At 38.5% G+C, this 17811-nt stretch overlaps 1 protein-coding gene across 5 annotated transcripts in view; it reads right to left on the bottom strand.

The window, feature by feature from the left end:
- The window catches only part of TTC27 (tetratricopeptide repeat domain 27), a 194433-nt gene that overhangs the window by 1810 nt on the left and 174812 nt on the right, over positions 1-17811 (bottom strand). For 4 of the 5 annotated variants that reach the window (XM_017534848.2, XM_037740747.1, XM_017534850.2 and 1 more), the window contains 3 exons: positions 7606-7803; positions 6216-6327; positions 1599-1699 (listed from right to left, as the gene is read on the bottom strand). In XM_017534848.2, coding sequence (XP_017390337.1) covers positions 1599-1699; positions 6216-6327; positions 7606-7803 — 411 coding nt within the window. Of the gene's footprint in view, positions 1-1598; positions 1700-2374; positions 2552-6215; positions 6328-7605; positions 7804-17811 lie in introns of those variants that run through there. The other variant, XR_005201289.1, reaches the window with a different exon arrangement.

Raw genomic sequence — 17811 nt, 5'->3', positions numbered from 1 at the left:
AATTTATAAGACAAAGCTTCGCACAGACAAAAGGAAGCCACAGTATATCCTGAAGAAGTAAACTATTGTGGATGGGTTAGTGTTCTAATCAAAAGTAGGAAACAAAGTTCCAACTTTGGGAAGGAAAGTCACAGGAAAAAACCCTGCTGCTCTGACTTTGAGGGAGCTCTTGTAGATTTTTGAGAGACACGATTCTGAAGTTGTACTGCCAAGCTAGCAGGAAATACAGTTCTCCTGGGTCATGCAGATAAATAGGAAAAGTAAAGTAAGTTAATTATCTAAGAAGGCAAAAATGATGTCTTGATCTGAAAAGATCAAACCATTAGAAAGGAAAAAAATACTCTGGAAAGACTGTTTCAGAGTAAAAAGGTATTCAGAAGTGGCCTCTGTGTGCCAGAGACTCACTCTCAAAAGTCAGTCAAAATTACTCTGCAACCCAAGATTCCCATAATGAAAGCAAGTAAAGATTAGAAAAGTAAGTACTAAATTGTGCTAGAAGTTATATTTGTCTAAATTTTCTTCCAGATATATACTCCAAACCTGGCTGCACAGTAAAATCACCTAGGAAATTTAATAGATTTCCTGGATTCCATCCCATTCCTGAATCTACATCGGTCACAGATAGAGCCCCAGAATCCCATCTTCCATAAAGCTCCCTGAGTGATTCTTAGGCATCTCCGGCCCAGCACTGGTCCAAAAGTTAGTCTTTGTGAACTAAAGGCATATTTCTGTTGTCAAACCTGAATCGCCATCAACCTTAACACTTTTGGTCAAATCCATATACCACCTACTTAAAATTTTTATCTAAGTCAATTTTTTTTTTTAACTTACCTAAGAGTCTTTTTAAAAAGGAAACATTACATCACTATTGTAAATACAAAATAAGCACTAATATTCATGAAATTACAGGTTTGATGTGTTAGTCTACGTTTTTCTAATATGTACTGAAATAAATATATATTTAAACCGAAAGTTTGCCAGTGGCATATATGCCACACTTTGGGGAAAATGACAATAAATACAAGAGCATTGTTTTAACTTAAAGAAAGCATTAGGGCTGAATTGTAAACATTAATTTCAAAGAATTTTTTTTTTTTTTTGAGACAGTGTCTCACTCTGTCACCCAGACTGAAGTGCAATGGCACAATTTCAGCTCACTACAATCTCTGCCTCCTAGGTTCAAGCTATTCTACTGCCTTGGCCCCCTGAGTAGCTGGGATTACAGGCACCCACCACCACGACCAGCCAATTTTTGTATTTTTTAGTAGAGATAGGGTTTCACCATGTTGGCCAGGCTGATCTCAAACTCCAGACCTCAAGTGATCTGCCCACCTCAGTTTCCCAAAGTGCTGGGATTACAGGCATGAGCCACCACACCCAGCCAATTTTGAAGACTCTTAAGTCACATACATTTAGAGTGGTCTAGCCATTGGGCCAACAGGATCCTTACTAACACAATCAACGATAAAGGTGCTACAAAATAAAATATAACATGTGCCTAAAATTATCACTGATGTAAAAGATTTAACAGCAATAAGTTGATACTAATGACCTTTTTCCTATATGACCATTGCAACTAATTCACACGTCATTCTCACCTTTGCTTTAGATAACAAGCCCCGTAAATTGAGTCGAACTGAAGAAAGCATTTGTACAGCTTCTTGGGGACTGGATTTGTTTTTACTGCATTTTATGGCCACTGGAAGATAAATATGGAAGGAAACATCCATTAAAAAGTGGTACTGATAATTCACAGGTTCAAAAGCCAATTACTTAATTAGAATTTTATAGTAACAGACTTTGGAAATACTTCCTGGAAAGTTTTTATGTTTGAAAAAGAATAATAATTATGTACATAACTTTTCCCTTTATCCTTCTTTTTTTTTTTTAAGATACAGGGTTTCACCCTGTTTCTCTGGCTGGAGGTATGGCATGCAGCCCTGAATTCCTAGCTTCAAGTGATCCTCCTGCCACAGCCTCCCAAAGCACTGAGATTACAGGTGTGAGACTTTGCATCTGGCTTTTCTATATTCTTCTTTAAGAATGATAATTTACTGGTCCAGGAAATTTTGAAAGTAAAAACAGGTGATTTTTGGTGAGTTATGGATCACTGGGAAGAGACCCTAAACACCTATACACGCATGCATTAAAGCACACACATGCACACATGTGCACAAACAAAAAAATTAGGCAAGGAGACAAAATGTTACTGAAAACGAAAGTACCCAAACAGACATAAACAAATGCAGCACATCTTTGTGTGGCTTTCCAGGCTACCAAGTCCCCTATGGCAGCTTCACAACGGCCGATGACACAAGCCCAAGGACATGACCTGACAGATATGTACGGCTTAGTTATTACTACATTCTCATACTCAGGGTTTGAAGCGCCATTCCGGAAGAACTGACAACAATCTATGTGCCTTCGTTTAGAGAATGTGATCACAACCAGGTTCTCGAGTTCCTGAGCAATGCTTGGCATCAGCAGAGAATGGAGAAGAGTGAATCACAACTCCGCTGCTAGCTTTCTGGGGAACACATTCTCCTAAAACCTGACATTATTAAGACAGCATGCTCCTTCCTGATAGAAGGCCTGGCTATTAATGCTTTATGAGAACAAGTGAAGAGCTTTGTACAAACATAATGCCCAATATTTCCCCACTGACTTGTTCTTGGTTTTGTTCCCTAAATTATGCACATGAAATTCAAACAGATCAATAACCAGATACCATTTTAAAATGACGCTAAACAGTGCAAGGATTAAAGTCTACTCCATACTCTAGATTGTAGACCAAGGATAGAAAATAGATTTTCTTTTTTTTTTTTTTTGAGACAAGGTCTCACTCTGTCACTAGGCTAAAGTGCAGTGACACAATCATGGCTCACTGCAGCCTCAACCTCCGGGATTCAAGTGTCCTCCTACCTCAGCCTCTCAAGTAGCTGGGACCACAAGTGCATGCCAACACAACCAGCTAATGTTTTAATTTTTTGGTAGAGATGAAATCTCACTATGTTGCTCAGGCTGATCTTGAACTCCTGGGCTCAAGTGGTCCACCCACCTCAACCTCCCAATTACAGTCATGAGCCACCATACCCAGCCCAATAGATTTCTTTCCGCATGCAAACACTAACCAGTCAGTAGAGGCTGCCTGTGCCTGGCAAAACAGAATTCTGTCATTAATTAATAATACCTTCCATGGCCAGCAAGAACTACGTTTGACATTCCTATTTTAGAGTAATAATGAGGAGTAAGAATTAAACTTTGATATTTCTCATTAAAGGGTAAAAGGATGCATAGTAATTGGCAATGTTAAGCCAATTTTCAAAGGGCAGAGTTTGCCCACAGAGAGTGAGGATTATTAGTCTGTCTCTCTTAGTAGAGGAAAGTTGTAACCACCATGGCAGCGGTATTTGAGCTGTTTAGTACTGAGCGGTTTAGATCAGAAACTGCTGTAATTCTTTTTTTAATCTTTTATTTTCATTCTGACAAAAACAACAGTAAAGCAAAAACACACATACTCTGTTACTTTTCCTACTCAATCCCATTTCCAAAAGGCATTACAGACTGAGACAGAGACAGACAGCTATAGAGAGAGGAATGACCTGCTGTTTCAAATCATCGGAAAAGCTGAGGCAGCAGTGCCTCCTCCATGTAGCCTCCTCCATGCAGACTACAGCTAAAATGCATAAATATTATTTTAAAAGCTCCTAGATGGCAAAAAGCTAACACACTTGAGCCCACCCTTTCCCAAAAAATAAAATAGCAGAAGCTGTAAGTATAAACTTTCCAGACAATACAAATCAGGGAGGCCTCAAATACTATGTCAATATTGCAATATCTTACCAAGCTTTCTAAAGTACATGGCTACCTTAACGATATGCAACACAAGGAGTAAACCATGTGGAGATTTTTTTAAACGTTATACAGTCATGCATCTCTTAATGATGGGGATACGTTATGAGAAACGTGTGGTTGGGCCATTTTGGTGTTGTGAGAACATCATGGGGTGTACTTACACAAACCTAGGTGGTATAGCTTACCATGCACCTAGGTTACATGGTATATAGCCTACTACTCCTAGACTACAACCCTGTACAGCATGTGACTGTACTAAACACTGCAAGCAATCAGAACTCAATGGTAAGTATTTGTCTATCTAAATATTGGAGAGCTACAATAAAAATATGGTTTTATAATATTATGGGGCCACTGCCATATATGTGGTCCATTGGTGACCAAAATGTTACTATGGGATGCTTGACTGTATTTCCTTTTCATAATTGGGTAGGGTGGAGGAACAGTGTTTTGAAGAGACTCACACACAGAGAAATCCAGCTCATTCTTTGAGCACTGAGGTTAAAAAGTAACAAGGAAACAATTAAGATTTATCTTTATAAATCTAAAATATCATTAGAAACTAAAGCTAGGCATCTACTCAAATATGCTTAAAATGTTGTAGGAGCATTAACACATAATTCAATGACGTCAAAAAAGAACTTAAAAGAATGGACACTTGCTTTTCACCAAGTATACCCTGATGAAAAAAGATACCCATAATAGTTTAAACCCAACTTTAAGATGCAAAATAAAGATTTTTTCCTAGAATTTCTCTTTAACCTGTATACTACTCTTTGACAGGTTTAATACCATCACTTGATGAGTACAGAAAATATCGTGGCTTTGACTGTTACAGACCAGCAGTTCTTAGAAATATTTAGAGTTGGCAAGTTGAAGTAGATAAGATAAATTTTTCAAAGCAAATCCTACCCTGCTAATTATGTACCTAATACATCAGTGTGGGTTTCCCCAAATATCATACTATATCCATAAAGACCAAAAGCATAAGGACTGGATCCCATCTGAGCCCACCCACCATAAGGTCAGCAGAAGCCACATGAATTCTAACCACACCAAAAACATCCTTCTACGGATCTATTGGCAATTACTCCAAACTTTTCTACATTGACTTTCAGCTATATAGAGCTCAGCACTTCTACCTTACCTGCCAAAAGGTAGGTGACCCAGGAAATTGAATATTTATATCCTTTAGGTCAAACATATCAAAGGTCAAAAGTAGAATTGTTAGGTATCAAGCTAATTTCTAAATTGTTTGAATGTTCTGTGACTTCTTTATAAGCAAGAAAAACTTTATCCTTCTTCTTCCTTTTTTCTCTTTTTAGTTTTGAGTCCCTTATCATCTATAGCTTAAGCCCTCTGGAAGGAAGAGGGTGGTGGTGACAGGGTAAGATATTAACATCTAAGCCATACTTAGATGTGAAATACTGCTAAGTGTTTGAATGTTTTCATTTATTCTTCATGGGTAGGTATTATCCCATTTTACTGATGAGGAAAAGCAGGCTCAGAGAAGTTAAATTATGTACCCAAAGTTAACCAGCAAGCATGTGGCAGAGCCAGTCCTGGAGCTTAGGTCTCCCTGATTCTAAAGCTCTGCCCTTTGCATTCTTCCTTGTTGGCTCCCTATTTGTTATAATTATTAGCAGCAGGAAGGAGGTTAGGCAAAGAAGTAGGAGGAGAACTTTAGGATTGGTTCATGGTCCTTGTGATTCAGTTCTTAACATTGGGGGCGTCATTATTTTATTGGAACTGCATCAGACACTCATATTCAAATATAAATATAAATACGCATTATTAAACTTCATTGGCATTTTTTGAAAATTAATAATTAAAATCCATCCTTATTTGGACTGTCTTTACCCAACAGGCATATAATTTTATATGTAAGGTTAAACCTTTCCTCAAACAATATCTTCTACCCAAAGATAAGGTTTATATTTTATATGTATTTTGTATACGCTGTAGCTCTTTGCGTATTGCTATGTACTCCAGAGATCTATATGTAAGTCAAGTTAAAGTCAACAGGTTTCCTTAATGCTACGTAATCAACACAAAGAGACTCTGTGTGGAATGAAGTTGTACAAGTTGTACAGGTGTTTCACACCTCTAAAAGAGTTTCTAATTTTGTTACTTATTCAAACAGAATATAAGCCTCTATCCTGTTTTTTATTATTACTCCAAAATGCCTATTACATAGTAGGTGGTCTACGAATGTTTGTTGAATTAAATTCAACAATGTCAATATAATGAAACAATTTAATATTATATATAATGAAACTTTACTTTTGACCAATACTCTTTTTTTGTCAGTAGATAATAAGTCAAAACATTCCATGGATATCAAATGTTACATCAAATACCATGTGCAAGTCCTAAGGCTCTTTGAACAACTTCCTTAAATGATGTAATATCTTTCTCCCAACAACTGGACTGGGTGTCACACTTGTATGCCTTTGAAAGGCACTGGAATGCCTGAGGAAAGAGAAAGAACAACATTCAGAATAAGAAGTAGAATTCACATTTCAAATTCTGTTTCCTGGAAGTCATATGGAACTAATTCCAATGTGAAAAGCAGCATCTGTGTTGTACAGCACATCGTCTATTACTCTCATCAAAGAAGGGGTAGAAATGCACACCCAGTGGCAATAAGCAGTGACAAGAAATCAAATGGATGTACCTGGATTGAGACGCTTCCCTGTAACCAGAAAAATATAAAGGCCAGGTTTGGAAATCTGTAAGTATACAGATTTTCTCAGCATTTGTAGCCATCAGTTTAAGAAACCTGTTTAAAGAATGAGGCATGAACTTGGTTAAAACAATGAACTTGCTGGTAGATATGTAATCTCACAGATGTTTAAAGTACCCTCTTTCAAATCCTTGAGAGAGAAGTAACAGATCAGAGAATTCTGTGTACTCTTAATTCCACATATGCAAGAAAGTCCATAATTCAAGGAGAAATGGAAGGACATGAAAGTAGGAGTATGCATGTGTGCAGGTGATATGTGTTCTCTGCTGACAAGGCCACAGTGGAAGCCAGCTGTGTGGACTGAGGGAGGAGAGAATGGCAAAGAATCCAGATTAGCTGTGCCATGGCTAATTCCAAACCCACGCAAGGAGTACATTTGATTTGTTGTGGATGTTTTGAAAAGAAACATAAAACAATTATTCCAACCTTGGAAACTCTGCAGTCTCCTTTAAGTTCTAAGATAAGAGGCTAAAGGCATAACTTGAGTGGAACTGGTGTTCTGTTGCACTTGTGAGAAAGGCCAGGGCAACCTTCGTGAAAGTATTACATGTTTTGACTTAAAAGTTATCTTCCAATATCCTTATCTTGTTCCTTTTTCTATTTTCCTTTCCTAGTCTCCATCTCAGATCTACGCACTGCCTCTGTCCTTGTACCTACCTACTGTGGTCTTTAGCAATGTGCCTACAGAAAGGGGTGTAGAATAAATAACAAAAGACAACTCTTTGCTGCAGATTTAGTAGGGGTGGCAATTTCAAGAGGCCCTTTTGCAGGAAACAGAGAACAACTATGTAAGAAAACCATGGAAAATAAAAACATGAATGTTACAAGTCTTAACCAGCCTACAATTCAACGTACGCAGGTTAAAGACTGAATCAGAACTGAACTCGAGCATAGTAATCCTCTTTTTCAAATTGTTAAACTCTTCCTCCACCCATCAAAAAAGTAGATCTAATACACACATGTTCAAACGAAAGGCAAGGGGTCAGGAGGAATGAAGGACTTACCTTTTCATTTTCATCAGGGTTTTCACTCTGCCCATTTCCATATACGTGGGCATACAGCCTCCAGATTTCTCCATCATTTGTCACTCTTGAAGTCACTCTGCCAAATAACTCCTGCAGCTTTCCTTTGAGGCCAGTTGCAACATCTCCACTTCGATCAGTCATCCCATCAATCACTGCCCTAACTAGAATTTTAAGGACCTTAAAAATGCACAGAAGAAACTGGTAAGCTAGAAACCAACAAACAATAACAAAAACAAAGAGCTACTTCACCATCATCAAAGACAATGACAATGAAAAACCTTGTGAAACTTGTTAAGAGTATCTTTTAAGCTTTTAAAAAATAAAATAAAATTCAATCCTGGAGCACTCTCTAGGATCTCATACTGACCATCTCTCTGGTTGTCCCTTCTTAAGCTTCTGGGGAGGGTTCTCCTTTCATACAAAGAGCCCTACGTTCAGTGGTCGGCTCTTCTTACCTAGAGCATTCTCTCTGAATGATCAGACCTACACCTATAGCTTCATATATATTGCTGAGTTGGCTTTGCTAGTGTCTGTGCAGCTCCAGTCAGATTCCCCTCTAGAGCTCCAGGACTGTGCACCTCAATATCTACCAGACAGGTCACACCAACATCTCACACTCCATCTATGCAAGAGTGAAACATAGATCTCAAGTTGCTCTTCCTCCTGTAATCTCTAGGTGAACCTATCCACACAGTTCCCAATAATCTGATCATCAGCCTAGAGTCTCTCCCACTACTGCCACAACTATTGATTTGATTTTTAACATTCCTAATGAATCCTAAATACAGCCTTTCCTACCTTAGTTTGGGCCTCATTAACTTCATCTGGGATGCTATAACAACCTTCTAATTCCACTTAAAGAGGTCCTAGCCTCTCCTAATTACTAAATGATAAACTGTTAATGCATTTGCATTAGGCATGCGAAGTGTCTAGCAAGTCTCTTTTCTTTCCAACTACCCCAGGTTGGCCCCCCATTTAGCAACTTCTTGGCTATCTTATTATCAGTTAGTCTTTACACATTCTATCCCAGATGCTTTGAATACTGACAGATGGCTTAAACTGCAGCCCATAGCAGGTTATATTATAAAAAGGCACATCTGTCATATCTACATTAAGCTGTGTATCTGAAGCCAGCTCCTTGGAGGCACAGAAAACACAACCTCAATCTTTCACTCCTTTAATGGTGGGACAGCAAAAGAACCAGTTTGAAAAAAGTACTCTAAAACTGTGCTAGTCAGTGCAGTCCATGGACCAACACCACTGGCACCAGGGCTTGTTAGAAATGCAGAATCCTAGATAGAAATGCTGATCCATCTTGGACTAAGATTCTGCATTTCCAACAAGGTCCAGGTGATGTTGATGTTGACAGTCTGTAGACCATGCTTCGAGAAGCAAGGGTCCAAGAGACAGCTGCCCACATCTTCATTTTTACTGTGAACTGCAGGGAGAGGATGATATTTTATCACTTTGTATCACCAGTATTTAATATAGTGCCTGGCATACTGCACTGACTCAATAAATACTTGTGCCTGAAAGACTGAATGAATATGCCTCTTTGGACAGTGTAGCTAAGAGAAACGCAACCAGTATGAGATCTTACTGTCTCCTCATAGAACATTCTGATCCATGCATGAGATGTGGCTGAGGAGTAGGGGCTCTTCTGGAACATGAATACTTTTAGGAATGTGAACTCAGACTCATGGTTCTAATTACATACAGTGATAAAAGAAGACAGAAAATTCAGCTGTGCTTTTTCTTTCTTGTTTGGACAAGGTACATCATCTCTGTCTGTAAATTCACATAGCAATCCCACATGTCTACTTTTGAATCTGAAAGTAATCAAATTCATATTACAATCCCATTGGTGTCCTTAAATCTGAAAGTAACAAAGCAGAAGAAACAGTCTGAATGTGTACTGCTTGTTTCTAGTGATCATTCTATAAGCATTTCAGGTATTAACATGCTTTGAAAAAGATGATTTATTAAGATAGTGACTAATGTGCAAATGAAACATACTAATAAGTGATACTTTGCTTCTTCTGGAATTCTATAGTTGGCTCAACATCCCATCCCTTAACGTCAGCCTACTGGGGAGACGATGTGGGGAGAGAAAGCTTTTCGTGTGCTTGCCAATAAAAATGAAGAGCTATAGCACTGGCATCAAAGAGGGAAAAAGTTGGTCAAGTGTGTGTGTGCCTCCTCTGTGTGTGTGTGCATGTGCATGTGTTTGCAGGGGCATGATGGGAACTGCAGAAGGGCAGGGAGGTGATGCAGCTGTCTGTTGTGGGGGTAGGGAGGGAATGGAACTGTATGTAGGGCAGATACTGAATGCCTCTGCCCAATTCATATGCAGATACCACCAGAAGAGAGAGGAGAGGGGGAATAACCAATTTGTTTCATGCTCCCCATCCGCATGTTCAATGACCAGTGAAATAGCTGGGCCTGGAGCTTAGCAAACAGTTCCACATTGAAAGAATAGATAACAAGAATCATTCACCGTCATGGCAGATATTGCCTCAAGAGACTACATTGGGCAAGAATAAGGCTGAGGACAGAATCTTAAAGAATACAACATTTAAGAAGAGGGCAAGTAGGCTGAGCATGATGGCTCATGTCTGTAATCCCAGCACTTTGGGAGGCAGAGGCGGGTGGATCACGAGGTCAAGAGATCGAGACCATCCTGGTCAACATAGTGAAACCCCGTCTCTACTAAAAATACAAAAAAAAATTAGCTGGGCATGGTGGCGCGTGCCTGTAATCCCAGCTACTCAGAAGGCTGAGGCAGGAGAATTGCCTGAACCCAGGAGGCGGAGGTTGCGGTGAGCCAAGATGGAGCCATTGCACTCCAGCCTGGATAACATGAGCGAAACTCCGTCTCAAAAAAATAAATAAATAAATAAATAAATAAGAAACTAACTCAGAACTACACAACTTCATGGAAACTGAACAACTGGCTCTTGAACGTTGACTGGATTAACAATGAAATGAAGGCAGAAATAAAGACATTCTTCAAAACCAGCGAGAATGAAGAAACAATGTATCGGAATCTCTGGGAAACATTTAAAGCAGTGTCAAGAGGGAAATTTATAGCAATAAATGCCCACATGAGAATCAAGGAAAGATCTAAAATCAACACCCTATCGTCAAAATTGAGCTAGGGGAGCAAGATAAAAAAACTCAAAAGCTAGCAGAAGACAAGAAATAACTAAGATCAGACAGAACTGAAGGAGACAGAGACACAAAAAACCCTTCAAAAAAAAAAAAAAATCAATAAATCCAGGAGCTGGTTCTTTGAAAAGATCAACAAAGTAGACAGACTGCTAGCCAGATTAATCAAAAAGAAAAGAGAGAAGAATCAAATAGATGCAATAAAAAACAATAAAGGGGATATCACTACTGATTCCACAGAAATACAAAACTACCATCAGAGATTACTACAAACAACTCTAAGCACATAAACCAGTAAACCTGGAAGAAATGGATAAACTCCTGGACGCTTGGACCCTCCCAAGCCTAAACAAGGAAGAAACTGAAACTCTGAATAGACCAATAACAAGGGCTGCAGTTGAGGCAGCAATTAATAGCCTGCCAACCAAAAAAAGCCCAGGTCCAGAGGAGTTCACAGCAGAATTCTACCAGATGTACAAAGAGGAACTCAGAGACTAAATCAAAAAAGAAAACTTCAGGCCAATATCCATGATGAATGTAGATGCAAAAATCTTCAATAAAATACTGGCAACCTGACTGCAACAGCACATCAAGAAGCTTATCCATCATGATCAAGTAGGCTTCATCCCAGGGATACAAGGCTGGTTCAACTTATGCAAGTCTATAAATGTAATCCACCACATAAACAGAACCAAAGACAAAAACCACATGATTATCTCAATAGATGCAGAGAAGGCCTTTGACAAAATTCAAAAGCCCTTTATGCTAAAAACTCTCAATAAACTAGGTATCGATGGAATGTATCTCAAAATAGTAAAATCTGTTTATGACAAACCCACAGCCAATATCACACTGAATGGGCAAAAACTGGAAGAATTCCCTTTGAAATCTGGCACGAGACAGGGTGCCCTCTCTCACCACTCCCATTCAATATAGTATTGAAAGCTGTAGCCAGATCAATGAGGCAAGAAAAAGAAATAAAGAGGATTCAATTAGGAAAGGAGGAAGTCAAATTGTCTCTATTTGCAGATGACATGATTGTATATCTAGAAGACCCCATTGTCTCAGCCCCAAATCTTCTTAAACTGATAAAGCAACTTCAGCAAAGTCTCAAGATACAAAATCAGTGTGAAATCACAAGTATTCCTATACACCAATAACAGAATTAAAGAGAGCCAAATCAAGAATGAACTGCCATTCACAACTGCTACAAAGACAATAAAATGCCTAGGAATACAACTAACAAGGAATATAACAAAGATGTAAAGGACCTCTTCAAGGAGAGAACTACAAACCACTGCTCAAGGAAATAAGAGAGGGCACAAACAGATGGAAAAACATTCCATGCTCATGGTTAGGAAGAATCAACATTGTGAAAATGGCCATACTGCGCAAAGTAATTTATAGATTCAATGCTATCCCCATCAATTTACCTATGACCCTCTTCACAGAACTGTAAAAAACCACCTTAAACTTCACATGGAACCAAAAGAGAGCCTGCATAGCCAAGACAATCCTAAGCAAAAAGAACAATGCTGTGGGCATCATGCTACCTGACTTCAAACTATACTACAATGCTACAGTAATCAAAACAGCATGGTACTGGTACCAAAACAGAGATATAGACCAATGGAACAGAACAGAGGCCATGGAGGCAACACAACACATCTATAACCATCTGATCTTTAACAAACCAGATGAAAACAAGCAACAGGGAAAGCATTCCCTGTTTAATAAATGGTGTTGGGAAAACTGGCTAGCCATGTGCAGAAAGCAGAAACTGGACCCCTTCCTGACACCTTACACTAAAATTAACTCCAGATGGGTTAAAGACTTAAACATAAGACCTAGCACCATAAAAACCCTAGAAGAAAGCCTAGGCAAAACCATTCAGGACATAGGCATAGGCAAGGACTTCATGACTAAAACACTAAAAACACTGGCAACAAAAGCCAAAATAGACAAATGGGATCTAATTAAACTCCACAGCTTCTGTGCAGCAAAAGAAACAATCATTAGAGTGAACTGGCAACCAACAGAATGGTAAAAAAATTTTTGCAATCTACCCATCTGACCAAGGGCTAATATCCAGAATCTACAAAGAACTAAAACAGATTTACAAGAAAAAAACAAACCCATTCAAAAGTGGGCAAAGGACATGAACAGGCGCTTTTCAAAAGAAACACATATAAGGCCAACAAACATACGAAAAAATGCTCATCATCACTGGTCATTAGAGAAATGCAAATGAAAACCACATTGAGATACCATCTCACACCAGTTAGAATGGCGATCATTAAAAAATCTGGAGACATCAGATGCTGGAGTGGATATGGAGAAATAGGAACACCTTTACACTGTTGGTGGGAGTGTAAATTAGTTCGACCATTGTGGAAGACAGTGTGGAGATTTCTCAAGGACCTAGAAATAGAAATTCCATTTGACCCAGCAATACCATTACTGGGTATGTACCCAAAGGATTATAAATCATTCTATTATAAAGACACATGTACACGTATGTTCATTGCAGTACTGTTTACAATAGCCAAGACCTGGAACCAACCCAAATGCCCACTGATGATAGATTGGGCAAGGAAAATGTGGCACATATACACCATGGAATACTATGCAGCCATAAAAAACGATGAGTTCTTGTCCTTTGTAGGGACATGGATGAATATGGAAACCATCATTCTCAGCAAACTGACACAAGAACAGAAAATCAAACACCGCATGTTCTCACTCACAGGCAGATGTTGAACAATGAGAACACATGGACACATGGACGGGAGCATCACACACTGGGGTCTGTTGGGAGGGACTAGGACTGGGACAGCAGCAGGAGGGAGGTTGGGGAGGGATAACATGGGGAGAAATGCCAGATATAGGTGATAGGGGGATGGAGGCAGCAAACCACATTGCCATGTATGTACCTATGCAACAGTCCTGCATGTTCTGCACATGTACTCCAGAACCTAACATACAATTTAAAAAATAAAATAAAATATATTTTTATTTTAAAAATAGGGGCAAGTAGAGAACTCACTCATCAAACTGAAAAGGAGTGTCCAGAAAGGTAAGAAAGTGATGTCGTGGAAACAAAGGAAAAAGAAAGTTACAAGGAAAGTACTTCTACAAAGGATCAGGAATGGAAGATTCCACTGGATTTGACAATGATAAGGGTGAGTGACCACAATCCAGAACCAAAGCCAGAACAAGGAAGACAGGCGAGATCATGATTTCAGACAAGAGGCTTAAAAAGAAAGAGAAGAACATAAAAACCAAGACGATTATTAACATCACAAAAAATGAAGAGAAACCCCCCCCACAGTCGTAGTATCCTATAATACTCATTTTGAATATGATTTGCATAGGCATTTAGTGTATTTGTTTAACCAAAATGTTAATATAAATATATTAGGAAGATAAGAAAGGAAGTGCTGGTGTAACAGTTCTCATTTACTGTAAGAAGTCAACAGATAATGCCTCATTGTTTAATAAAAAATAGCAGTAATATGTAACTATTAAACTAAAAAATGGAAAGGTACGAAGAGCAGAAGAGACACTAAAGGGTTTCTCCTTTTTTGGAGAAAGGTCTTGAAGAGTGAGGAAGGGTAAAAAGGAAATAGCTAGATTTTGTAATGAGCCTTTTACTATTACTTGACCGGTAAAACTATATGCCCGTTATTTTAATAATAATTTTAAAATACAGAAAAAGCAGACATGAATACATTCAAAGACTGGCAAAGAAGAAACAAATGATGACACACGTGAACATTTATTAGACTTGCCTTTAATGTCCCATAGTGGTGATTACCTTGGGGGTTTTGGGGGTAGTAGTGACTAAAAGAAGGAAGGGAGGGTTAGGGGAATTTGGGGAGTGCTGGTAATGCTCTGACTCACCTGGTCACACAGGTGTTTTCTCTTCATGAAAATTTTTATGTGTACTTACGATTTGTATACTTTTCTGTACGTACATTATATTTCAATTTAAAAATATTCCCTGTACTTAAGAAAACCTCATAAAGTGAAGGAAGAATATGTAGTGTTACTTCAATACATTAACAAATGAAGTTAATATTCAATCTTAAGTGATTCTAGAGTGGTAACAATTATTTCTAAAAAGCATTACAGTAATTTTATAACTTACTGGCTAATATTACTTTTATTCCCACTTAGGCAGAAAAATCAAATTCTGGTTATCCAGACTGACTGCAAAAGCAATAACTTTTAATATGACATAGATATAACTGACCTTTAGAAAATAGGTATTTGAGATTAAAAGGAGCAGAGTGTTATGATAGTATTTCTTTGATTAAACAAATCACCCATGAGTACAATTTCCTCTTGGGCAGTCCTCAAGTTTACCAGCACTACACCCCTTTGCCTCATCAAAAATGAAAAAAAAATTTTTTAAATAGATAAATATTTATATCCACTGTTACATGTAAATTGTTAAGATTAACCTATCAGCAACAAGTCAAAACTATAAATTACTACATATGTAATAAGTGACTCAAGAGTCGAAAATTGAAGTTTAAGATTTTAGAGGTGGAATAACTCTTGGGGAAACAGGACCCAAGATATAGCCAAAGGGATGGGTTGTCACTGACGTAAAGGCCTCTGTTATGTCCAAAGTACTGGAGATACTATCTACCTAAACACCAAGTATCAAGATGAGCCAGATCTAGAATGGAGTGGAAGATACACAGTTGATGAAGTAGGTCATGAACGTGGGGAAGTGACTAGCAGTAATGAGCACAGGCTTTCTGTCCACTTACATTACAGAACCGTTCTATTAAAGGAGCCAATATACACATAAGAGGTTTGAAAAGTGTGAAGCAATATAAAAGATAAACTATTACGATTTTCATTGATCCTCAACTACCTTACTCTGTTGGAAGTGGACAGTAATGCCCACATTGCTGGCTCACTCACTGTACTGCCCTGCCTGTTAGCTCACTTCTATGTTTCCTTATGGTTCAAAATAGAACTCAAGAAAAACAGAATTCACCACCACGGTGTCGGCCCTTGATACCTCCCTACCACTTCTGCCATGAGCACTCACTATCTGATTTCACTAAGTTCTCACAATAACCCTAGGAAGCAGGTACTTTATTACCCGTACTTTACAAATTAAAAAATTGAGGTGGCCGGGTGTGGTGGCTCACGTCTATGATCCCAGTACTTTGGGAGGCCAATGTGGGTGGATCACGAGGTCAGGGGTTCAAGACCAGCCTGGCCAAGATGGTGAAATCCCGTCTCTAGTGGTGGTGGGCGCCTGTAATCCCAGCTACTCAGGAGGCTGAGGTAGAGAATTACTTGAACCCGGGAGGCAGAGGCTGCAGTGAGCCAAGATCACTCCACTGCACTGCAGCCTGAGCAACAGACCAAGACGCTGTCTCAAAAAAAAAAAAAGAAAAAAAATTGAGGCTTAAAGAGCTAAAACAAACTTGCTCATGGTCACACAGCACAGTGAGTCATGAAACTGGATTCTGATCATCAGTGACATGTGACTCCTGAGCTTTAGTAAGGATGAAGCAATGAAACAATGAGGCAGATAACACCTCTTACATATATAGCACTTCCTATGTGCCACATGCTCTATGAGCACATGTAACCCACCCATCAACCCTACGAGGAAGATGTATTGTTATGTGCATTCTGCAGATGAACACACTGGAGCACAGGGGAGCTGAATAACCTCTCCCAGGTCACATCTAGGGAAAGCAGGCTTCAGGCTTGAATCTGAACTCAGTCTGAGTCCTGGATCCCGTTAGCAGGCATTTGCTGTATTAATTTACAAAACACAGCTTTCCACTCCTCTTTCCTCCTTTCTATTAAGTTCTTTTACATTGGAAAGGTTTCTCTTTTATGAAATATGTATGCTAGTAACTTTTAGATTTCATTATCATTTCTATGCTACATCTTTTGTTGTTGTTGTTGAGACGAAGTCCTGCTCTACCGCCCAGGCTGGAGTGCAGTGGCGCTATCTCGGCTCACTGCAACCTCCGCCTCCTGGGTTCAAGCGATTCTCCTGCCTCAGCCTCCCAAGTGGCTGGGATTACAGGCACCCAGCTATTTTTGTATTTTTAGTAGAGATGGGGTTTCACCATCTTGGCAAGGCTGATCTCGAACTCCTGACCTTGTGATCCATCTGCCTCAGCCTCCCAAAGTGCTGGGATTATAGGTGTGAGCCACCACGCCTGGCTTCTTTGTTAAATCTTGAATCAACCAAAACAAAAATGGCTCTTGTTTTTGTAAATTTTTTAAATTAGAATTTCTCCCAAGTCAGAGCTAATACAAAATTAAAAAAAGAAAATTCCTATTGGGTCCACTGGCCAATCACAAACACTACTAACATAAGAATAAATTTTTTTCTAATCTTTTTATTATGTGAACATTTTATGGTATAATACTATGTAAACTGTTATAGCTTTTTTACTGTAACATTATGCTATAGAATTTTTTTCATGTTTTCCACATTCCCTTTAAGTATATTATTTTGATAGATTCAAGATATGGTTGATAGACCATAATCTATTTAGCAATTCCCCTTTGCTTAGATCATTAGGCTGTTTCCATGTGCTGCCACTGTTATCAGTAGTAGTATAAATAAAACACTTTAGTGCATATCTTTGTGCCTAAAGACTTTTTTCATACTGAAACTTTCCTTAGGTTAGAATTCCAGGAACAGAATTACGGAGTTAAAAGAATAAATATTTTAAGACTCTAGAGATAAACGAGGTATTCTCTAAAAAAGCTAAATCAAATTAGGTGCCAATGAATAGTACTGTGTATAAAAACATCATTTAATTGCATATTACCAGCACTGGGTATAAAAATATTTTTTAATCTTTGATATTCTATTCTACAAAAGGTATATGCAGCTATTTTTCTGAACTATGTTTCTTTCATTATTAGTGAAGTTAAACTTTTCTGTGTCGTTAAACATTTCCAAATGTTTGTGAACTAAAGATATTTCCTTTCTAAGAAATTAATGTTTTCTTTCTTTTT

Source organism: Cebus imitator, unplaced genomic scaffold, assembly GCF_001604975.1.
Source record: "Cebus imitator isolate Cc_AM_T3 unplaced genomic scaffold, Cebus_imitator-1.0 Scaffold88, whole genome shotgun sequence".
NCBI lineage: Eukaryota > Metazoa > Chordata > Mammalia > Primates > Cebidae > Cebus > Cebus imitator.
The sequence above is the reverse complement of the archived record's forward strand: the minus strand, read 5'-3'. Positions and strand labels throughout refer to the sequence as shown.